Raw genomic sequence first — 25167 nt, forward strand, 5'->3', positions numbered from 1 at the left:
TGTGGTGAATATAAAGAATCATTGATCAAAAATTTTGTACCATTAGGTAACAAAAATTGTGGTTTACCACATCCTTTAATCAAGTTTACAGGACCTGATATTGTATTCACCGTTGTTTTTGTTGGTTTTAGTTCCAAAAAATATCTTTTATCTCGGAGGATGGTGTGCGTTGTACCACTATCGGGTATGCAAACTTCAGCTTTGCTCATAGCATTTTCCATATTTGAACTTCAAAAAAATATGCAATGAAATAAATTACTTGCAATATATATTTAAATATAACACAAATCATAATTATACAATAAAACATTATTCTATGAATACATGAAAAATAGATTATTGTACATTTATATTCTACCATTATATTGTTCATTTTCAGAGAAATCGTTGAGAAAATCTGCAGCATCAATATTCTTCATTTCTATCCCACCAACATATTGATCATTTCCAGAGAAATCATTCATAAAATCACCAGCATCAAAATGAGTTGAATCACTCAAACGGTCACTGCGTTCAGTGAAGTTGGTCTCCTTTTCTTTCCCCTTTAATGATTCTTTATAAAGTTTACAAAGGTGCTTAGGGGCTCGACAAACTTTGGACCAATGTCCTGGAGTACCACATCTGTAACAAGAACTTTCATATCTTTTTGAGTGCTTCTCATTAACACTTGTATTCTCATGATGCCTTTTCTGTGGATGGTTTGGGACGTTCTTTTGAGATGAGTTATAAAAATAACTATCTCGATTATTTTCAAAACCACGGCCTTGACCACGGCCTCGGCCAATTCCACGTCCACGTCCACGTCCACGACCTCGACCTCGACCAAAACCTTGTCTTTGAATTTGATTTTGGTTTCCAGGTTTAAATTCATTTTTACTTACAGCATTTACTTTTGAAAATGCTGTTGATCCAGTGGGTCGGGACTGATGATTTCTCAGTAATAGCTCGTTGTTTTTTTCCGCCACAAGAATACAGGCGATGAGTTCAGAATATCTCGCGAATCCACGTACTCTATATTGTTGCTGTAGAGTAATATTTGATGCATGAAATGTGAAAAATGTTTTTTCAAGCATCTCAGATTCTGTGACCTCATGTCCACAAAATTTTAATTGCGAGATTATTCTATACATCGCCGAATTGTAATCACTGACTTTTTTAAAGTCTTGGAATCTCAATGTATTCCATTCATCCTGGGCGGTCGGAAGTATAACTTCTCTTATATGTTCGAATCTTTCTTTTAATCCCTTCCACAAAACCATGGGACTTTTTTCAGTCAGATATTCACATTTCAATCCATCGTCGAGATGTCGACGCAAAAATATCATGGCTCTTGCCTTTTCTTGTGACGTGCATATGCCATTTTCTTTAATGGTTTCGCTTAGACCCAATGACTCAAGATGCATTTCTACATCTAGAGTCCATGGACATATAATTCTTTCCCGTGATGTCGAGCGCAACAAATTCGAGCTTTGTTAAATTTGACATGGTGGTACTAAAAAAAATTACGATGCATTTTATTAGTTAATAATTATTGCAATACAAAGTAACGGATAAACAACGAGTACAAGTATTTGTAAAAATAAAGAAAACGCACGAGGAGGATATTCTCCGATAAATACAAGACTCGTGAGTATGACAACCAAAATAATTAAAAATATCCTTGAGAAAGCCATCTTCTTTTTTCTTCGAAAAATTTGATGATGAATAATTTTTAGAGAAGAAGAGAAAGTTGGAGTGATGGAATGTGTTTGTGAGATCATATTTATAGGGCAAAAACTAGCCGTTTTTTACCATTTATGACCGTTGGGGTACAAAAAAAAAATAAAAGTATGTATTTGTATAATTTTATGGTAATAATATGATATATATAATATTAGACATGTTTAAATAATTATGTATATCATATCATAATATTATAATGAGTGTCATAATTTATTTTGTTTAAAAACCTTATAGGCTTTTATACTTGTCGTATCCCTTACCGGGAGTGTGGGATGTCGTCTTAACATCCTCCCAGGATTTATAACAAGTTTATGAAAAATTTATTTTTATTATTTCTAATAATAACATTATATTGTATATTAAATAAATACACAATAAATAAATAACAGTAAAATAAATATAATTATTTTTGTTACATTTTTCTTCTGTTTGAAGCTTGGAAAAGTATGTAGGACTTTTAGAGCTTCGTGCTGATAACGTGTTGTGAAAAAGTAAAAATTTATGGTAAAAAGTAAAAATCTCAAACTCTCAAAATTTACCAAACTACACACTTTATAATATTTTTCTCTCTACTCAATTGTGATTTTCTTCACAAATGAGAGAACTATTTATAGGAAATCTTTACAAATAATTCAAAAATAAAATACATCATTACCTACATCATCACACACTAATTTTCAATATTTACAACTCTTATTTTCAACATTCAAATATTCAACATTCAAATATTCAATACACACATTTTAAATATTATTTTCCAATAGGTTTATATTTGTTAACAATTTCAAAAATATCCACATTAAAATTTTATGAAATTGTGAAGGGTTCGTTGGAAAATATACATGCATTTTATGGGATAAATAAATTATTTATGGAACCAGATGTGCTAAACTGAATCCAGCCAATAAAACAAACAAAATATGGGGATGAAAATTCAAATCAAGACAGGTAGGACTTGGTGAAGAAAATTCTTGTTGGATGAGTTTCTCATGTCTCTTTCGTTTCAAGTCTATCCAGTTATCCTTTTCATTAACATTGGCCCATACACCCCCATACTAGTGGAAGCACATAATTGTTACTCCCCAATCCCCCATCCATTATTAGCCCCTTTTTCTTTTATTTGCATTCATTGTTTTCCAGATAAACATCTCCACACAAACCTTATAATAATATTCATACATACAATGTGTTTGAATTGGTTGAGTATACGAGTGTTTGAATAATAGTTATGAGTTTGATTTCTCCTATCAATACATTTCTCGGGTGAATATGTTGCACAAAACTTGCCAATACGGTTTACCTGGCTAGCATGATTTACATACTACTACGTTAACTCGAAAGTTTACACAGTACACATCGAAGAATACGTAGCGGCTTGAAGTTCCCACCTCATAAAAATAAATATATTCATACATACATGTGTACACACAAACATATATACATGAGATATTTACATTTTTTGTCCAATAACTTGCAAGGTTTTTCATTTTTAGTCATATTGGTCAATTCACAATCTTATTTCATTAATTTTCACCTTTTGTTGTGATTTTAGTCCCTTTTCCCTTTATTGTTGCCGTAATATCGGACACATCGACAATTTATGACACCACATCAACATTTTTTGACTACTTGTCATCGGCTTCTAAGTAGCACATCATGTTCTTCCCTCACATCAACGTTGATATTTATATGAGTATTACACATTGATCAACAAATGGAAGTTAAAATAATAAAAATATAATTTGTCCTTTATAGGTAATTTATATGGTGCATGAATAGTAAGTAACTCGCAAGAAAATGTAAATCTACATGTGTGTAAACATAGATGGGGTGATCATGCTAAATGTCAGCAGCAGCAGCAGCAAAACCCAGGGGGGGATGAACTTAATTACTTAAACAGGTCCACGCTTGATGCATGTGAATCCCACCAAATTGCTCTCGTTATTTTCTTTACCCCACCTCAATGCGTAGCCTACACAACTCCGGCACTTGTATTTTGTTTCGTACGTACATACGTATTCATCATTTGTACATGGATTTAGATATTTAATGGAGTTTACACATATCGAAGAACTTGAAATTTTTATAAAATACTTAACAAAATTAAAAATCATTTGAATTGGTAGAGACCTCATCTTCCTCACCATCTCTAGGGTTGACCCACTCCAGATAAAAATAATAAAAGATGATGTACGATATTATAGCAACTATTTCATCATGTTGTTATTATATTTCGCTATATATATATATATATATCCACCCTTCTTCCCAAGTCCAAGAACTCATTTCATAATTCACTCGTTTTCTTTACAGAATACATAATTTGCTTTCTTTTCTACATACATATATATAAAATGGATGCGAGCTCAGCAGATGAAAGCATGAGTGACTCCACGTCTGTCACACAGCCGCATACCACCTCACCGGCAGCCGTGACCAAGTCTCCGGTGACTCTCTGCCTTGTCGGCAGCGGAGCAAGCGTCATCATCGATTCGGAGAACGGTATCGAAGCGGAGTCCAGGAAGCTGCCTTCATCAAGATTCAAAGGCGTGGTGCCGCAGCCTAATGGAAGGTGGGGTGCGCAAATTTACGAGAAGCATCAGAGGGTCTGGTTAGGTACTTTCAATGAAGAGGAAGAAGCTGCCAGAACTTATGACACTGCGGCGCAGCGGTTCCGTGGCCGCGATGCTGTCACTAACTTTAAGCCGTTGTCGGAGACTGAAGATGACCGGGTCGAAGCGGCTTTCCTGGATTCTCATTCGAAAGCTGAGATCGTGGACATGCTGAGGAAACATACTTACATTGATGAGCTCGAGCAGAGCAGGAAAAACTATGGCGTCAATGGCGGATGTAGCGGCAAGAAAGATGGGACTTTCGGTTTCATCAACGGCGGAGATGCAGCGGCGAAGGACCGGGAACAGCTCTTCGAAAAGGCGGTTACGCCCAGCGACGTTGGAAAGCTTAACAGATTGGTTATTCCTAAACAACACGCGGAAAAACACTTCCCTTTACAAAGCGGAAACAACACAAAAGGGGTGCTGTTAAATTTCGAGGATATGTGCGGGAAGGTTTGGAGATTTCGATATTCTTATTGGAATAGCAGCCAAAGCTATGTGTTAACAAAGGGTTGGAGCAGGTTTGTGAAGGAGAAGAATCTTCGGGCCGGCGACATTGTTAGTTTCCTACGATCAACCGGCCCGGATAAGCAGCTGTACATAGATTGGACCTCGAGAAACAATGGATCAATAGTGGGGTTGGGCCTGGTCCAGCCCGGTCAGATAATTCGGCTGTTTGGAGTGAACATATTTGAGGCACCGAGTAGGGTTCATGCTGCTGCAGCCTTTGAAGATAATGGTAGCTGCAGTGGGAAAAGGATGAGAGAAATCGAGCTTCTGGGATTGGACTTTAGGAAGAAACAAAGGGTTATTGATGTTTTGTGACAATAATATCTTTTAGTTTCTTAATCACTTTTTTTTTTCTATTTTTCTGAATTTAATTTTGTTTCGTTTTCTTTCTTTTTCTCTGTAATGTTGTTGTTGGAAGTTGCTAAAAGTTCTAATTGTATAGTATTTTGACAAAAAAAGAAGGTACATAGGGATGAATTCCATGATTAGAGGTGGAGAGAATTTGAAATATGAGTATGTCTCTTTGTGAGATGGTCTCACGAATATTTATCTGTGAGACGGGTTAATCCTACCGATATTTAGAATAAAAAGTATTACTCTTAGCATAAAAAATAATATTTTTTCATGGATGACCTAAATAAGAAATCTTTCTCACAAAATACGACCCGTGAGACCGTCTCATTTAAATTTTTGCATTGCAATATTACAAAAAAAAACGTCATTTGTTTCTTGGTTTTGAAGTGTAACCTTTACCTTTCATGATTAATTATCGAATTTTCTTGTTATGGTTAATCTTGTGATGGATTAATAAACACTTATTAAGAATGCTTTGAGTGACTGATGAAATCTCTTTTGCAATCTCTAGAAGACAAGGAAATTGAACATAAAAATGAATCGAAATTAATTAAACTAATAAATTATTCCTTGCTTTTAAAAAAAAAATTTAATGAAAGAATCGTCAATCCCTATTTTTAGTGTGCTCTGAGTAACCTTCGACTAGCGCAATAATCTGCAAATTATATTAGTCAGATAAAATATACTGTGCGAGTCATATGTGACAAAATCGTCAAAAAATGTTAGTAAGAAGAATCAAATTTTTAAATATTGATCAAATATTCATGTAATCGTCAATTGAAATATTTTGAGACACTCAACTTTCGACCACGTATACATTAAAAAATTGATTTTTACGTGCCTTGGCCTAATGTGTTGGGATTCTAGTTATACATATCCGATGTTGAGTATGCCTTCTTTGTTGTCTGTATACATTGTACCTGTTTTACTTTCTCCACTTGCATTTCTTGTCTCAAAGTACAATCGATTTCAGAGATTGCAAATCATTTTTAAGATTATACACATCAACACCGGAATCTTTATAAAAGTTATTTCTCTGGTAACAATGTTAGCTACGATGAAATCACGTTTATTTATTGGATATGATGAAAATATATATTCGATAAATGTATGTCTGAACACCGACTAAGATTGCATCTACCTATTGGATTATATATATATATATATATATAGTTTTGATATGATTAACGTCTATTTTGGAGATTATATATATATATATACATACATTAAATATTAGGTATATTTCTCCAAATCAATATCAGTATCCATCTGGCTCCTACTCTGTATCTACCTGCTAAGTCTATATGATGCATGGATCTAATCATAAAGGCCATCTTGAAAGGCTGTAAATCCTTTTCTTTTTCCACCCCAAATATTCCATTTCCCAGCTCCTGAATTAGAGAACATCACAATTTTCAGAGTTATAAGCGGGGACACGAATTTTTTTTCTGACATGCATGGGACTAATTAGCATAATTTATGCTACAAAAATTTAGGATATGATTGGTCTTTTTCTTTTTAAATATTTTTTTTATGGTTTTCATCTTTGCCAAACTAATTTCAACTTGTTAGAAATTGAAAAATATTTAGGGAATCATGGTCATAATTTGCGGTTTAACCGAGCAAAAGGAACAACACTTGAAATGATCAGCATTATATCTTCCATTTCTCTTTGCTATGCAAAAGTTTAGACAAATTCGGGTTAGTTAAGGCTACACTTTTGGCTTTTGTTATATTTTTCATCTTTTTTACACATCCATAATCTGATTCACGCATACAAATAATGTGTTAAACTCTCATCGCCCCTCGATCGGATCATGTTGAACTCGTGTAAAACGCAGAGACATACATCAAACGACATAAATTTATTTTACATAATTCAATAACACCACATGACAATAAATTATTTTTGACGATTTTAATGTACGAAATCTATGATTTTTTAGCTTGATTAGATTTCTTAGCTTGATTTCCGTAATTTTAAATATATATTCTTGAGATTAAGGTAAACATCAGCGTATTTTCTTGGTGACTTCGAATGAGTTGAAATGGGAAGGTTAATGTATAATGTGGCCACGTTCTGGCCACACTCGATTCTATTATATATCATCACTGTCAAATATACTTTTAACCCAATTTATAGGCTTTTTACTCTTTCTTTTCTTCTTTTTGGAAAGTATATATAGTACGGTGGCTTGCATTGGAATATTATTTCCGCATTTTTTAAGGTAAAATAAATTCATTTTAATTAATAAAAAAATTTCTATTTTCAAAATTTATATTCTTACTGTATTAAACTAAAGGTGAATGAATCTGGTACAAAATCTAAATGCAATTTTACCATTTTATTTTATTTAAGAAAAAAATACAATTTTGATACTATATATTTGTTTATTTATAATTTTGATATTTTATGTTTTTCAATTTTACTTTTAGTCCTCATGTTTCAACTTTTAGTATTTTTGGTCATTTTTTTATTGGAATTATTGATGTGATACTTCACATAAATGCTTCATGTCGAAGCCTTGTAGGCGCAACATATATGTTGCAAATGAACCAAAATTGCAAAAGTAACGGAGATAATGTACCAAAACTGAAATTTGATAAAGTACATCGGTGACCAAAATAGACAAATATACATAATTAATATGACAATTTTTTTTAACTTATTCAAGATTATCAATTTTGGCAGATGACTTATCTGACACTAAGATTCTAAATTTAAGACGATTCAGATTATCTCTCCCAACTAAAAAAATTATGAGATTACTCAAAGAAATTTAGGGATTCAGTTGTCGTAGAAGCTTTAATGCTGGACCAGAATAATGGAATCATGTTCTTGCAACTTGTCACAAAACATTCAAATTACACTAACCGACGTTCAACATGTTTTTTTTGCCGCTTTTAAGATTAAGTTTTTGCCTTTTATTATCACTTTACACGAATGATCGACATTACACCGAATATCTTAAAGGAGGTGATCGCATGAAAGACTTCACATTTGGGAAAATTACAGTTTTGGTCTGCATATTTATTTGTTTGAGATTTTGATCATTTATTATGTGGTCAAATTTCAATCTTAGTTTATTATCTTTGACTTTTTCTCAATTTTAGTATGTAATGGAACAATAGCACTCATGGAAAAAGACTTAAATTTCAAAAAATCGGAAGATACAAGGTTAAGACTGAAGTTTGATAAAATAAAGGATTAAAATCGCAAATAATCAAATACATACTATCAAAAATGCAATTTTGTCTTTCAAATTTTTAAGATGAGTTTTTCAGGGTTTTTATTTTTTGGGTAGGGAGGGTTATTTACATTTGAAGAAATTAAATCATCAAAAAAAAAAGGATTTTCTTCAATTTCTTTAAAATATATATTTAACGTAGAATCAATCGCTACTAAAAATTACCTGTAAACGGTACCATATCGTAACAGATAAAAACACTGGCATAAATTTTAAAATATAACGTATTTTGTCGATAAATAGTATAATATACAATTAAAAAATGTTGGGAAAATATATTTTGGTGAATAAAAGAAGAGATGAAATTATATTAAACTTATGGAGAAATAATTTCTTTGTCCATTAACTTGTTCATTTTTTTAGTTTTGATTCATTAAGTTTTCAAATTTTGGTTTTCGTACATCAGCTTTTAATTTTCGACTATCTCATTCAATTACTGACGTGACACTGAAAAATATTGACATGACATTGAAAATACTAACGTCAAATAAAATTTTTTGAATCGTTGAATGTCTCGTCATCGATTGGATCAATATAGACAAAATTTAAAGTCATTATATAAAACCAAACTTTCACAATGTAAAAGACCAAAAGCCTAAATTAAACAAGTTAATGGACAAAAAAATCATTTTCCTAAATTTAATTTTTTTTGGATATAAACGGTCCGTGGTCGGGTTGTTGTTTTTAGTTTATATCCAAATTTGTACAAACGAAAAACCGAAGAAAAGGCCGACATTGATGATCGGGCGATGGAAATTCAAGAATCAAATATACTTTGCTGAATGATGTGTAAAGTAGAATCCTCATCTTTGAAATTTTTTTTTTAAAAAAGAAATAAATAAATAAAGGAATCCTCTTTTTGTGTTCATATATAAATGACAAAAACTAATTGTGTGAGACGGTCTCACGAGTCGTATTTTGTGAGACATATATCTTATTTGGGTCATCCATGAAAATATATTACTTTTTATGCTAAAAGTATTATTTTTTATTGTGAATATCGGTAGAGTTGACTCATCTTACAGATAAAAATTCGTGAGACTGTCTCGCAAGAGACCTACTCTATATAAATATCGCCCTTTAGATATAAAGTACATATACTTGTATTAATTAAGCACACTTTAATAAATATATTTATATAAACACTCACTGTTTATGCCTAAATTTAAGTCATTGAAAATTTATGGAACAAATTATAATTTAAATTCGCAGAAAACTACCTATGTACCAAGAAGTATTAGAATGGGATTTGAATATATTATAATCCCTCTTAATTTTAAAACTAGAATAAATCAAACTCTATTAAACGACAAAATTTTTTAAAAAAACATATAAAAATAATAATAAAGTAGACCAAAATTGATAATTTTAGTTAAAAATAATGCAGTGTGCGGTTTTAAGATTGACCCCCTAATTTTAGCCCACTAAATTAAAGCCCAAATAATCCCATGTATTTCTCCCATCCCTTATACTCACAATAATTACCCATCTTCAACTTGAATCGAAACTAAAGTAAACATCCGTCTCGGTTGGTAAGTAGATAAATATTTTTATATATATACTACTTTACCAACGGAAAAACTCTTGCTTGTGAACGTATTGATAGAGTATATACGCCAAATCGATCACAAAAATTACCGCAAAATTTACATCATTTTTATGTTTGCCATGAATCTTAAAAGGGCATATTGGCGAAATTTCTTCAAAAAAGATTGTATTTCTAAATAGGAAACTTTTGCAATTATAGATATTTTTTTTATAAATACTTTATTAATATTAATGATTTCTTGTCACTTGAATCTAATTGGATTTTGGTTTTTCTTAAAATTGAGTGCAACAAATGTTTACGGGCCCAAGCATTTGTTCGAACCAAACATGGCATGGGCCATATTAAGGAACCCGTTCTTGAACCAAACGGTCCCTTGTCAATCTTGGCCGTTAATTCAATCGCAAACCAGTAGACAGTGGTCTACTTTTTCCGTCCGAATTGAAGTGAGAATGGCTTTTGCAAATGCTTCAGTGTCAGCAGCTCCCCGACTCAGCTCGTCTTCTCTTCTTCATGACGAACCCAAATTATCGGCATCTTTCAGTGTTCTTATGGGGGCTCCGCTCACCTCTTGCCACCCGTTGCCTCTTTCTTGTATGCGTTCGTGTCTGGATAAGGATTTTGAATTATCAATCCGTTTTGCAAACATTTTGAATTGAGCCGTTCTTTTAGATTGGTTTTAGGTGCATTCTACGCCTGCGTAATCGTTCATCTGTATGTCTTTATTATTTCTAGTTTCTATTGTAAGCTTTAGCTCCATTTGCTTTCGTATCAGTATTCACGATAATCTAGTAATATTTTGAATTGGGCCATTGTTATACTTTGAAAATTTAGGCCATTTTGCGTCTGAGTAACTGATTATGTTTGTATTTCATCATTTGAGTAAATTTTGAATTCTTTATGCTTGTTGATATTTGATATCATTATTCATGACAATCTTATAAAATTTTGATTTGGAAATTCTTTTACTGTGATTTAGCTTCATTTTGCAACCAAGGGATATAAAATTGGAGTCTTTGTTCGTTGAAGATTGCTCATAGTAGATATATTATGTTAAGCTCTCACAAGATGATCTGTTAATCCCAATGTTTAAAAAATTGGAATCTATATAGTATACATTTCATGTGCTTAGATTGAGTTTTGTTTTATGAAGGATTTTTTTCTTTTGTGATATTGGATTTAACTATCGTTGTGACATTTTTTGTGAAATTGGTTGTAGGTTCAGATTTAAAAAGGCATTTTGTTATTTATTCGAAAAAACTGTCGGGTTTGGAAGAGGCCATTAGAATAAGAAGGTAATTTTATGCTTTTGTAGGATTATCATAGGTCACAAGTAGCATGAAGTGATTTTTTATAATTTTATTTATTATTATATATCTTTCACTTATAATCTGGTTAAAATAGAAATCAACACTTATTTTTACTGCAATATTTTATTTAAGGTTTACCTTTACAAGTAATCAAAAGCAATGTCGGTTGATTTGGGCATTCTTTCTGTAAAATAACTCATATCCTAGTCTAGTTTCTTGTTCACAAGTTCCTTTCTAGACTTAGATCAACGTAGATAAATATTTTTGTAACTTGATTGATGTGGAACAACAATGTAGCTGGCCGGATTGGGGGAGCAACAGATTTGATTTAAAATTATGTAAATAATGATTTTTGTAATATGTAGAATGCCTACTACAGAATAATCTCTTGAATACTTTTTCTTTTGTGAGTTTGAAATAACGGCAATTGATTAGAACAACTGCTAAGATAAATCTATAGATGCAATTAGACCTAAAATACTATGGGGTGACGAGGATTGAAAAGATATCCGAGTCTTTGTTACTGAGCATGACTGAAGCAGAACCACAAGCTTATATTGTTGTATTTCTAATACACGTGAAATGAGTTTTTATTGAGTCGAATTGAGTTTTTAAGTTTTATATTCCATTTATCGATATATTTGTATTGATACAATTTCTATTGATGCAAATCTTTATTAAACATACTTTCTATCTTGGTCTGCTTTTGCCCAGCATTTCAAGATTGTGAACTTTTTTCTATCAACACAGGGCACATGATCTTCGGAAGCCAACAGTATATAAAAGAAGGCCTCCTCTAAAGCGTGGAAAGGTATCACAACGGCTTCTTGTGCCTGATCATATTCCTCAGCCTCCTTACCTTAGTTCAGAAGCGTTGCCAGAAATTTCAAGTAAACATCAAATTCATGATTCTGAAGGGATTTCTCATATGAGGGCTGCTTGCCAGCTTGCCGCTCGGGTGCTAGAACATGCTGGATCATTGGTTAGGGTGAGAATGAACAGTTTTATTAACTCTAGTATGAGATATTGATACTCTTGGTGCATGTGTCTTTGAGTGGTTACCTACATGTAGTTATTCATTTGTTATTAACAGTTCTGGTCAAAATTTTCTTTTCCCTCTGGGACTTAGTTGAGGCTCGTGTAGCCAAACCATTGAGGTTAAGGATGCAATTACATATCTGAATCAGAGTCTTGCTAACAGCAGTTTGGTTGAACATTTGGACTTACTAAAATTTCTCTTTAACCGATGATGTTTTCTCTACTAGATCTGTTATTTGCGGATCTCTTCTAGTGATCTCCCTTTATTGAATTTTGTTTGGACCATAGTTGCGAAGTGCATCTAGGCCATCCCTTTACTGAATTTTCTTTGGGCCATAGTCATGAAGGGCATAACCATTCATTTTTGCTTATTAGCTGATAAGTATTTGTTTATTTAATAGTCTGTGAAGTACATCTTTGAAACTTCAATTCAAGGAAACATATACCTCGCCTTGCACTTGTTATAACTCTGCACTAGGCATTCGGAGGCATATAGGTTCCATGGGCCTAAGTGTTAGGCAAGGGATGCAAGTTATAGGTGTATTAAGACAGAATATTTTAAATCTAGATGTATGAAATAGATTTTGTTGTAGAAATATATATGTTACAAAATTTTGAACACAATGTGAATAAAATATTATATAATATACACATTTGGATTGTTGTTGCATTGCATTTTCATTGAATCAACAACCATGTAATATTAAAAAGAGCAAAAACAATACTTCTTTCACAAACTCTTCATCTTCCGGATATGTCTTAATGGTCAATCATATTCATTTCTAGAAACATCAAATCTTACCCTTCCATATCTTCTTCATGAATTTCATTTAGGTTAATTTTATCCTCGTCTTCATGCATACTAGTTGACCTATTTGATTTCGAGAAGGATGAAACTGGTCTATTTTGGCTGCCATTGTTATAGTTGACCTTTTTTATTTCGAAAAAGATGCATATCAAGATCTGAATTGGCAAATAGTGCAACGGACTACCCAAGCTTGTATAATATTGATGCATGTTAAATTTTTATTATCATACTCAAAATTATTCTTATTCTCTTCATCACTATCAATATGCAATCTTTCCACAAGCCATCCATTGTTATTATCTATGTCATCTAAAGAAATAGTGTTAATGATGTATAACAACTAATATTATCGCATCAAAGCCCCATTTCATTTGATATGAACCAAATATGTCAGCCGTGTCGGTGCCAACCTACTTATATATTTATTTTGGAGTGAAGCTGCTAACAACAGATACAAATTCCACTACAATTTGAAGTTTATACTAATATACAATGTAATACTTGAACAGTTAAGACACTTCTATTCTTGGATAGTCTCCTTTTTAGGAAAATAAATAGATTCCTATTTTACTCACGTTTTAAAGAGCTACAAGTTAGGTTGTGAACTTGTATGACAAACATACCCAATTCTGTCATTGAAGACCTATAAATCGACAAACAATAATCTACAATTAGAGTAATATTATTATAATCGAAAATATTTGATGACTCGGTGGATTATTATTGAGAAAATAAACTGAATTTATTTTTTAGAATTTTTATAGACAATTGATTTTTGGTTTGTATGTCTGAGGGTTAAAGGAGTTCTAAAAAGTCGATCATTATGTTTTGATAGACTTGATCGGTCATCTTAATTTTCAATCATTACCTTCAACCAACCTTGATAATTTAGGAACGATATGACTTTGTTGGGAGATTATTTTTACTTGACCATTGAAATATACTGACGTTAAATTGCATCCTAGCCATCGGTAACAACAAATGAAATCGATAAGGCTGTTCACCAAATGATCATTGATGCTGGTGCATATCCTTCACCTTTAGGGTATGGGGGTTTTCCAAAGAGTGTGTGCACATCAGTTAATGAGTGCATGTGCCATGGGATTCCCGATTCTCGCCAATTACAGGTATTTTTTCATATGATCAGGTCATGCTTGACTTCTAAAATTGAATTTCTGCAGTAAAAAAAAATTCATCTGTATGCAGGACGGCGATATAATAAACATTGACGTGACCGTGTACTTAAATGTGAGCTGCTGATTATTGATTTCTTGTCGGTACCCATAGATCACTAACCAAACCATTGGGTAGAATATCATTTTTTAAAAATTACATACCATTATAATATTACTTGCCAAGACATGACTGTTTATCGTACACTTTGGACTCAACTAGTGTACGAAAAAATAAACTGTCTCTGCAAATTTGTGAATTAAATTCAGTGATGAAATATATTTTATATCTCTTTTTGGTTTTTACAACTTCAATGTTGCACTTCTCCCACAGCTGAAGATTATGTTTAAGAATTATGTATGGTTCAGCTTACCATTGAATATCAAATTTAGCATGTACTAGACAGCATGAGAAGTTGGTCATGCAGAGGTTTTAAAATATAAATTGATACTCTTAAGAATTTACACAATTGATAATAAATATTTTTTATCAAAGCATTCTAAAAATGTAGGATTTCAAAGATGCACATTTGTCTAAGCACCATATATCTAATCTTGGTTGAAGTCTGAGATTATCTGTAATCCTGTTAATCAGTTGTCTCTTTCAGGGTTATCATGGGGATACATCTAAAACTTTTATTTGTGGCGATGTGAATAACGCAGTGAAAAGGCTTGTTAAGGTATCTTCTGCTTTTATCTGCACCAGCAAGCCTGCAACATCCTTCTAGTTGTATTTATTTTGAGACATTTAATAATTGCGATTTTAGTACCTTTTTACGTTTTCTATTCAATGGCAGGTGACAGAAGAATGCATGTATAAGGGCATTACTGCTTGCGAAGATGGTGCTCTTTTCAGGAAAATTGGGAAGAAAATCTGGTATTAAAATTCAGCTATGCATTCCATATATTGCATGGAATTGCTCGTAGCCTGGAAAGCTAAATCAGAGATATTGTGTGAACTGTGAAAGCTTAGTACCGTACCATAGAATGACCAATAATGGGATATTATAATCTGCACAGATATGACAATCCAGTACTTGAGGATTCACCACCGTATTCAGATATTATAATTTTCACAAGTGTGGTTAATGTTTTTTCCAGTGTCACCTTTTTGGTGAGTGCCAAAGTCTTGCAGGATGATTTATTAGTCCTGTGATTAAAAGGCCAATTAACGTGCACCAATCCTTTGCAGAACCAACAATCCTTGATTTGCATTGTGTTTTTATTTGTTCTTTTTTTTTTACCACAACTAATGATATTATTTATGCTTAGAATTTTTGAAAAAACAGAAGATGACAGTAAATTGGATCTAAAAGCACTAAAAAAAATGGAAGCCGTTATCACAGCCTGGAGAAAATTTTCCTTTCTGATAGTATAAAATAATATATTTTACTAGTTAAACAAAGTGTGGAACAGAAGGCATGCGGTTTTCTTTATTTTATTTTTTTTGTGCTGATATATCTGCTTATGTTGATCTGAAATCTTATAGTTCTGTATTGCATTGAATAGAAGTTAAAATTGTACAGTTTTCAATTTCTTTTTGGTGTCTCAGCGACCATGCTGAAAAATTTGGCTATGGTGTGGTGGACCGATTTGTGGGACATGGCATAGGGACTATTTTCCATTCTGAGCCTCTCATATTTCACCACCGTAAGGCCATTTCTTGAGTTCTACCATATGTATACTGGTTTGTTAATTAGCATGAACATCTACATGCACCTCAAGGGATGATTAATGTTATTTTTATTTATAATTGTTCGTATGCTTATCAGTGCAAAGACTAAAATGATCGAGTATATTAAGTAAAAAAAAGTATCATACTAGGCGAGAGCTTGTGTAAAATTGTTTGATCGGTCATAATTATGGCATTTATCAGTCTACATCTTTTTTATTGTAACCTCTCTAACTTCGTTAGGGTAAAAATTCATGGTAAAGGAACAGTCAATGAGAAAAGGTCATAAAAGGAACTAAAAGTGTTTGGTTGACCAAAAACAAACTAGTTTCAATTTAAATTCAATGAGGTCAAGGATATTGGAACACACTACATCTGTTATGGTTTTACATATTAATTATTCCCCCAACTTGCTCATGTGGTTTATTATTATTATTATCATTTTTTTTAAAGATCATATCACCTTTCTTGAAAGAGAATTTGTAGTGATTGCGAGAAAAACTGATCTGTGTTTTGTGCCTAATAAAATCAATATACTTGTGATAATTTTATTCTTATTTCACTAGTGTACTATTTTGGATCCTGAGGAAAGAATTTACTCATGTTTAAGCAGTAGAGAAATTCGTTCTCTTCCCCTCGATTGTATGTGTTCTACTGGATCCTCATCGCGTTCGTTATTTTGTGAATTCGTTTAAGCAGTAGACAAATTTGTTATCTTCCCCTCCGTTGTATGTGTTCTACTGGATTGTGTTTGTTATTTTGTTATGTAATAACGAAAATTAAAATTCTTGATTGGCCGTGTTATATAATTACGTAAATTATCTTCTTCTGCAGGTAATGACAAGGCTGGCCGCATGGTTGAGGGCCAAACATTTACCATTGGTGAGTGCTGTACATTTATATGTCGTACATGTTATTCTTTTTTGGCTTTGAATCATCGGATGATATTCGAACAATATGAACTGGAGAGGAATATCAAATCTTGATTTGTCCCTTCGAATACAATTGAACTTTGCTACAAATGCTTATCTGCTGATACAAGTTAAATTGTTGCCGGAGAACACATTTCTTAATTTTTTTGGTTTATTTGTTAAAGAAAAGTTTTCCATTCGCGCAGAACCGATTCTTACATTGAGACCTACAGAGTGCATCACATGGGAAGACAACTGGACTACTCTAACAGCCAATGGTTGCCCTGCAGCACAGTTCGAGCACACAATTCTCATTACAAGAACCGGGGCTGAAATTTTGACTAAATGCTAAAATAACCTGTTTAATTTTTTTCCGGCCTTGTCTGTAATATTTTCAAGACAGTCAGCATAAGCTCAGGTATTTGTAAGAACATATGAATCGGGTTCTTCCTGCCATCGAGCCAGAGATAGTGGCTATTGCAGCAAGTTTTACCATAGGTTGCCATATTCGATTTGGCCTGGAGAGCACATTCTTGATTATAGTACCACAGAACCTATGCTAAGTGCATGTGCAAAATTTGCTTCAGGAATGGTATCCCATGTCGGTATTGTTCACCTCTCATATGCTTAAAAAAATTTTCCTTCAGCTAAGGAAAATTCGTCTCTTCTATGATATCTGGTGTGAATTCCATGTAAATTGCAGATTTTTAGTGTGAGAACCCTATTTAATTAGTGTTTGGGTCCCCTATATTGGAAACATGTAAGTTAATGCATGAATGTGATATTGACTTTATATTTCCTTGTGATTTAAGCTTTTAATTGTGGTAATTTTTTCCTTTGCTCGGAAGATAGTGACTTATTTTCGTTCTCTTCTTGTCGAGACCTGAGTTTACTCGTGTAATGTTAAACCCCTTACTGACCATTTTGCCTGCAATTTTATGTATGCATGCATCCTTTAAACCTCATATATACTTTTATGTAAAGTAAGATTAATTATTGCAGAAAAGATAATTAAATTTTAATAATTTTCCATACCAATAAATGTTAAGCCTCAGGTCTAGATTCGTGCAAGTGCGACTGTATAATAAGTTTATATAGTAACTAATTCGTATTTATCAAAGTTTTACAAAAAATAGTTAACTTAAGTTGTTATAAAAGTATATTCTAATCGTTTGATTACCCAATTCAAATGGTCCTCATGATTCAATGTAAGATGGAGTGTGAAGTATCGCGCGATAAAAGTATTATGAGAAATGTTCTTTTAAAGAAAAAAATTGATGTATTTGAAATACCAAATCGATTACTACAAAAATAATCTCTAAAGCAATGATATTGCATGGATATGAAATATGTTTAGACATTGTTTGGTGTGCATGATAAGAGGGGATTGGTTTTTAATCTTTCACTTATCATGTGTTTGGTGTGCATGATTAAGATTGTAATAGGTTCGTTCAGCCCGCATCCGGCCCGCACTGTATGCATTATTATCTTCTTGTTGGTGATTATATAATCATTTGGGAGAGAAGGATGATGTTTGATTAATTTAAATTTTCTTTTAATATCCTAAAGTTTAAAATAATTATAAATTCAAAAAATTTAATAATATTTAAATATAATTTTTAATTTGACTAATATTATAAATAATTTAATTATTATTGATCATATTTTTATTATTATATTATTTTTAACCATAATATTATAATTGTTATTAACCATTATTTAATATTCAAATTTGTATTAATTTTTTAATTATCACAATAAATCCATATTTATGTTATTATCAAAATTTGATTATTTTCTATAATATTAATCAATTTTTTTAGTTTTTTTCCGGAAATTGGAATTAATGAAAATATAATAATTAATATAATATCTTAATTTTATTTATAATTTTTTAAATCAATTAATTCTAGAAATTTTATTTATTTATTCAATTATTTTAAGAATATATTACTAATTAATATATGATGAGGACATTTTAGTAAATAATTAACAAAAATAATCAAGCAAGTTAAAATCATGTCAAACATCATATAGTTTATCATAATGTGTTGTTTATCCTTACTTTTTATTTTATAAACAGTCTTATTATATATCATTTACTTATCCTATCACACGAAACAAACGGTGCCTTATAGTTATCGTACTTTGTTTCGAAATTTTCTTTCTGTGCCTTGCTAGTTTTCAAAGATCACTGCTAAATCAAAATGTGTAAATTAAAGAAAGTGGTTAAATATAATATTCGGAAAATTATTTATAAAACCAATAAAAACAGTTTCATATCCAAAAATCATATCAGTTTTATATTTTATTTAACTACAATTTTTAATGCCAAAATTATATTTTACCTTTGACACGTTTCTTCCAAATTATTCCTATAAATAAATTATTTGAAAATAAATTATTTGAAAATAAATTTTATTTTTATTCATTGTACGTATATTTCCGAACATAACAAAGTTTATTATAAAATATTAAAATGAATTAAAATTAGATGAAATCAAATTCTGATAAACTAATACTGATAGACCAAACTTTCTCAATAATTCCAAGGTAAAATTCTAATATAATTCTGTTAAAACTATTATATAATACCAGTCAATTTTCAAACACATAAATTTTATTTAACATGGGTAAAAATAAATATTTCAATTTTTTTTTTCTGTATTCACGTATCTAATAATTTTAAAAAAAAAACAAATATTTTGTTATTTTCACATCACGACCTTCCGATCGGAGTTTATTTCTTCGGTCTTCTCCTTCTGAAAGCTAAGTACCATCAACACCAATTGTCTATGTAAGGTATCTGATAAATCTCAGATTCGAAAATATTTCCTCACCCATTTCTAATCACCAATCAAGAAATAATCTGCAAGATATATCACTAGATATTTATATAGCTAAATATATGCACGAGTACACATATTACATATACATATATATTGATAATCTATATATATACACACATGCTTGGAAAAAGCCGAACATAAAGTCATATATTATACATGCATGCGCATGCCAAAATCAATGGAATTGTACAAACACGAGACAGTAGGACGTAAATGAAGAGACATGGAACTGAGGGATCGGAAGGAAACAAAATGGGAAGGGGCTTGATGTGATGGTGACACTGTGTGATATAAAAATGGCGGTGTTGTTTTTGGGTAAGGGTTAAAACATTCTAAGTTAATTTGTAATTTCAAGAGTCACTTTCTAGAATATTTATTAGTATTTTGAAAGTCATCTAGGAAGTTTAAATATCTAGTTAATAAGTCTTGAAAAATGTGAGACTAGGTCTATAAATATGCTTATGTAATCTCCATATTTTCTAATCCAAAAATATAATCAAGTGTATTGCATCACTTGAATTCCTATTTCAAAATTTATTCCGCTGTGCCCCTTCAAATTTGGTATCAGAGCCTTCAAAGGTAAGCCTTGTTAGTATTTCTTTTGCCGTAATAAGTGGCAACAATTTTTCAGAAGTTGCCTACTTCTTCAAACTACTTGTTTGTGCTCACGCAATCAAATTGCAACGCAGAGAAGAAATTATAAGTCCACTTTGTTCTCTTTCTTTATAGTAGCAATACGGTATATTGCAATGACTGAAAATTTTCAGATCACAATGTTTAAATATTCTTCGACAGAGGTACCCATATTTGAAGGAGAGCATTATGATTATTGGAGCACCGAAATGATGGATTTCTTCATCTCCGAATATTTATGGGATATTGTTGGAAACTAAATTCCGGCGTTTGACAAAATATGAACCAACTGATACGCGCAATTCAGCAACTGGACTTAACAACTGAAATCAGCTGATCTAATAAAGAAAACTGATCAGTTGGAAACCGATCAGTTGATACATTCAGCCGTATGCTTTTAAGCTAAGCATCCTTCAACTGAACATGCCTCGGAAAAGAACATTCAACCGACAAAGAGACATAGAAGACTGCAACTGAATATGAAACGCCGCACTTCAATCAATACAGCTTAGAACAACGCATTTCGGCTAAAGCAGTTAAGACGCCGCATTACAATAAATGAAACAAACAATGCCCAAGAAATAATGAAGTGGCAATCAACGGATACAAAGATTCAAATATATATCAAGTTATCGTTGGAAGGGAAGCATATAAATATGACAGAAGAACAGCTGAAGAAAAGTGAAGATCATTCCATTCAAAGGTTGCTGTTATTCTGCCAAAATCTCAGCTCACTCTTATTTGATTTATTCGTAGCAGTCAAGGCTACACTTTGAGCTCACTAGCACTTTGTAATAATCGTTAAATTCGATAGTGCTAAGATCAGTTACGCACTGAGAACATTTTGTGATACTAAGAGTTTCAGCTTTTGGCAGTGATAAGTCCAAACTGAAGTGGGTCAGTACAAATCTTGTATTCGATCAAAGTCTTTTAGTGGAAATCCTATCCTTGAGATAGAAGGGGTGACGTAGGAGTAATTGAAATCTCCGAACATCCAGAAACAATCCTTGCGTATTTTATTTTCGTATTCTATCTTTCAGTCAGTTACTTTCCGCAACTACTTTAGCTTAACTAATTGTCATTGACCAACAAGATTCCGAGAATCAGTTTCCCACCAAACTGAACTCAAAATTCGAAAAGATCAGTTTTAATTGTGAGTGTTTATTCAACCCCCCTTCTAAACACTCTTGATATGTTAATCGATCCTATCAGATATCATTGAAAATGATTATCCAGAACCACCTACCGAAGATGGTGCAGATTGGAGTCAAGATCAACAAAATAAATACAAACAAGATCAGAAGAAAGATGCTACTACACTTCGGTATTAAAGCAAGGGGTTAGTAAATCTATCTACCCTAGAATATTCAACAAAAGAAAAACAAAAGAAGCATGTGAAGTCTTGCAAAAAGAATTTCATGGAAATGATAAAGTTGTGTCTATCAAGCTTCAATCTCTATGGAGAGATTTCGATAATCTCTTGATGAAGGAAAGCGAAAATATCAGAAGTTTTTTCTCTAGAGTTGCAGAAATTGTGAATAATATTCAAAGCCTTGGAGATAATATTCAAGACAAACGAGTGGTCCAGAAAATCTTGCGAAGTTTACCACCAAAGTTCGATCATTGTGTTGCAGCAATCGAAGAATTGAAAGATCTTTCCAACTTGTCGATGTTTGAATTAATGAGCTCTCTTCAAGCACATGAAGAAAGAATTAATCGGTCATCAAAACAACTTTTGGAGCAGGCATTTCAATCCAAAGTTGGATTTTCTGATAAGAAACCGAATCATTTTGGGACTTCAAAGAATTCATGGCAGAATAAAAATCAAAGTAGCAAAGGAAAGTGGGAGAGAAATGATCGAGGAAAAGATGAACAAAGAAGTGGGGTGCGAAAAAATTCTCATGATGGTCCTTATTGCATCATATGTAAGAAGGATAATCATGATTCGAAAGATTGTTGTTTCAAGTGTACAAGATGCCGGATTCCTAATCATTCTCAAAGAGATTGTTGGCATCAAAAGAAACAAGGAAAAGAGCATGCCAACATTTCAAAGGAAGAAAAAGAAGATCTCATGTTCTACACTTGCATGAGTGCTGAAACTGAAAATCAAAATGTTTGGTATATTGACAGTGGTTATAGTAACCACATGACGAGTAAGCTTGACATCTTTGTGGAACTTGACAGAAATTTTTCTTCTGAGGTAAAGCTTGGAGATGGCAAGATACAAAAGGTGGAAGGGAAAGGCACCTTCGAGGTTTACTCCAAGCAAGGTAACAAAAAACACATCTAAGATGTTCTTTATGTGCCAAATCTAGCTTAGAATCTGCTAAGTGTTGGTCAACTTATTCAAAAGGGTTATTTGGTTCATTTTGGTGACGATGCATACATGATTATTGATAAGAAGCAAAATTTGACTGTTGCTAAGATTGACATGGCTAGCAACAAAGTTTTTCGTCTCATCATGCCTTTTGATAAGAGTTTTTGTAAGATCCGATTTTTTGCCATGCAATTATAATTGTAAGGAAATTTTAGGATTTGATTTTTTGTATATTAATAAGATATGGATATGGGCAAAGAATTAATTGTTGGAGGTCTTTGTTACCAAGTCAAGATTATCTACACTAAGTCAATCATATTTTCGAATTTGGTAAGAAATAAGTGTAGATTGGGAATACAATATTTAATTAAAAAGGAATGAGTCATGCATGGACATGCATAGTTTCGAAAATTTGGGAGGAAATTTAGAAGGATTAGGCATGATATTTTCAAAATTTTACTAGAGTATATGCTTAGATATTGTGATGCATGGATGCATGGAAAAGTGGAAGAAAATCATCAAACTTGTGCATAAAATCCTTGACTTGGCTACCAAATTTTCGAAAATATTGGAGGACAAGGAATTAAGGAATAAATCTCACAAATTGGTAGAGAAATAAACTCATCATGGAAGGGTTTTTATTTTAGCAAAAATCGTGTGATCTTGTATGCCAAAGGTAGGATTTTAGATGCCATGTTTAGCTCCTTTCCCCTCACCTATAAATACCACACTATACCTAGCCATTCCTCACACCTAAATTTCGAAATTCTAGAGCTGAGAAACTCGAAATTTCCAGCAACTCCCCTAGCCGAAACTCTGCCGAAAAACGTCCCAAAGTCGTCCAAGAAGCCAAGCCAAAGTGCCATCGAGTGAAGGGCAAGGAACGATCGAAATTTCAAAGCCAAGCATCCACGTTTTCTTACATCAATAATTATTGTAAGTGGGCTGTTTTAAATTTCGGTTTTATGCATATGAATTTTCGGTTTTTGATTTTAAAAATTCGGTCGAGCACCGTCTCCCATCTATACGATTTTATGAAATTTTGGTACGTTATGTTTGGCACTGTGAGGACTCCCTGAAAATGGGTAAATTCCAACATATGGCTCTCAACGGTGGGATAGAACCGTTTTATGGCCTCGTCCCCCTAGAGGATTAAAATTTAGGGACTGACGTCAGTAACCGTTGAAAGGTGAAAAATCGCAGTGTTGTTATGTTACGGATACGATGTTACGTTTATGAAAACCATGCTGTATTTATATGTATGTTTCGAAAATGTTATAAAATTGTTATGTTGTGTTCAATATCCCCCATTTACTGAGTATTCTCAAAATACTCACCCCCCTTACAACCTGTCCCAGAGAAATCCGAGGAAGAACTCGAGGAAGAGAGTCCAAACAATTCTGGGGATGGTGATGATTCAAGAGTCTAGATTAAGTTTAAGTTTATTACTATGCAGTTTACGTTTCCGCATTTAACTCTGTCGTTTTTATGAAATTTCGGTATTGTAAGACAATTGTTATTTTCTTTGAAATTATGATATATAAACAGGTTCGGTTAATACTGTGCTACAAAAGGCTTGTTGTTTCGATTGTGTGATTGTTAAACAACGTCGGTGTCAATCCCGAGTTTCGGGGCGTGGTATTTAAGTGGTATCAGAGCCGCCAGGTTCATAATCCGGGTGGGGAAGAAATTTTTCGGGAAAATTTTCGGTGAGATTTTGAAAATCGGCCAATGCTATCCCCTCCAAAACGGCCAACGAGCGATTTTCACCACTTTGTCGTGAGGTAGAAGTCGAAATCGTGAAATTCCTCTGTTTAGGCCTCCGAAACTTCGTTTTTGCCGTTTTAGGAAATATTCGTAGACCCTATAACTTCTCATAGAAAATTCCGAATCCGATTCCTTCGATTGTTCTGGAATTCCCTCGACATATGCTTCGAACCTATATATCTAATTCCAAACTTTCCATTTTTGGAAAAAAAAATATATTTATGTAACTTTCGAAAAATTCATATATATTGCATATTGTCCCTTTGTTATACACTGTCTCTTTCCGATTCTGAGCATTTTCATTTTTTTGATTTCAGGAAATGGTTCCATCTACTCCCATGCGACCCCGCACCCGTGGCCAAGCTGCCATTCGGTTGAAGGAGCTTGCCCTTCACTATCAGTCCCGTCAGATTCAGAGACTTAGAGTCAGACTGAGTGAGAGGCGGAGGGAGGTCGAGACTTTAGCCGCTGAGAAAGAGGAGATTCGTGTGCGCCTTAACCAGTCTATCTATCAGGGTGAGCTAGTTATAAGTGATAACATAGACCTAAGAGATGTCATAGAGCAGTGCAAGTCTCAATATGGAAGGCTACGAGAGGATGCGGAACGTTATCGCAATGAGCTGGAGGAAGAGAAACAGCAGAATGCCAAGGGTAAGAGGAGGCTGGAAAATTCGTGTGAGGCCATGAACAGCCTC

The 25167-nt window shown here is 32.8% G+C and overlaps 2 protein-coding genes across 3 annotated transcripts; both read left to right on the forward strand.

Moving 5' to 3' along the window:
• The first annotated feature begins 3981 nt into the window (after nt 1-3981).
• Nucleotides 3982-5361, forward strand: LOC142555318 (AP2/ERF and B3 domain-containing transcription factor RAV1-like). Its single transcript, XM_075666137.1, has one exon. The coding sequence runs from the start codon at nt 4077-4079 to the stop codon at nt 5160-5162; it is 1086 nt and encodes a 361-aa protein (XP_075522252.1). The 5' UTR covers nt 3982-4076; the 3' UTR covers nt 5163-5361.
• Nucleotides 5362-10375: 5014 nt separating this feature from the next.
• LOC142555319 (methionine aminopeptidase 1B, chloroplastic-like) lies at nt 10376-17704 on the forward strand. Of its 2 annotated transcripts, none has more exons than XM_075666138.1 (10): nt 10376-10595; nt 11215-11290; nt 12056-12293; nt 14117-14278; nt 14358-14399; nt 14932-15003; nt 15121-15200; nt 15876-15973; nt 16830-16877; nt 17113-17704. In XM_075666138.1, exons 1-10 carry the CDS (start codon nt 10448-10450, stop codon nt 17256-17258), a joined length of 1110 nt encoding a protein of 369 aa, XP_075522253.1. In that variant the 5' UTR covers nt 10376-10447; the 3' UTR covers nt 17259-17704. The 2 variants fall into 2 exon arrangements, with proteins under 2 accessions (XP_075522253.1, XP_075522254.1); XM_075666139.1 differs by having other exon boundaries at nt 10377-10589.
• Nucleotides 17705-25167: the final 7463 nt, after the last annotated feature.

Source organism: Primulina tabacum, chromosome 9 (genome assembly GCF_025594145.1).
Source record: "Primulina tabacum isolate GXHZ01 chromosome 9, ASM2559414v2, whole genome shotgun sequence".
Lineage (NCBI taxonomy): Eukaryota > Viridiplantae > Streptophyta > Magnoliopsida > Lamiales > Gesneriaceae > Primulina > Primulina tabacum.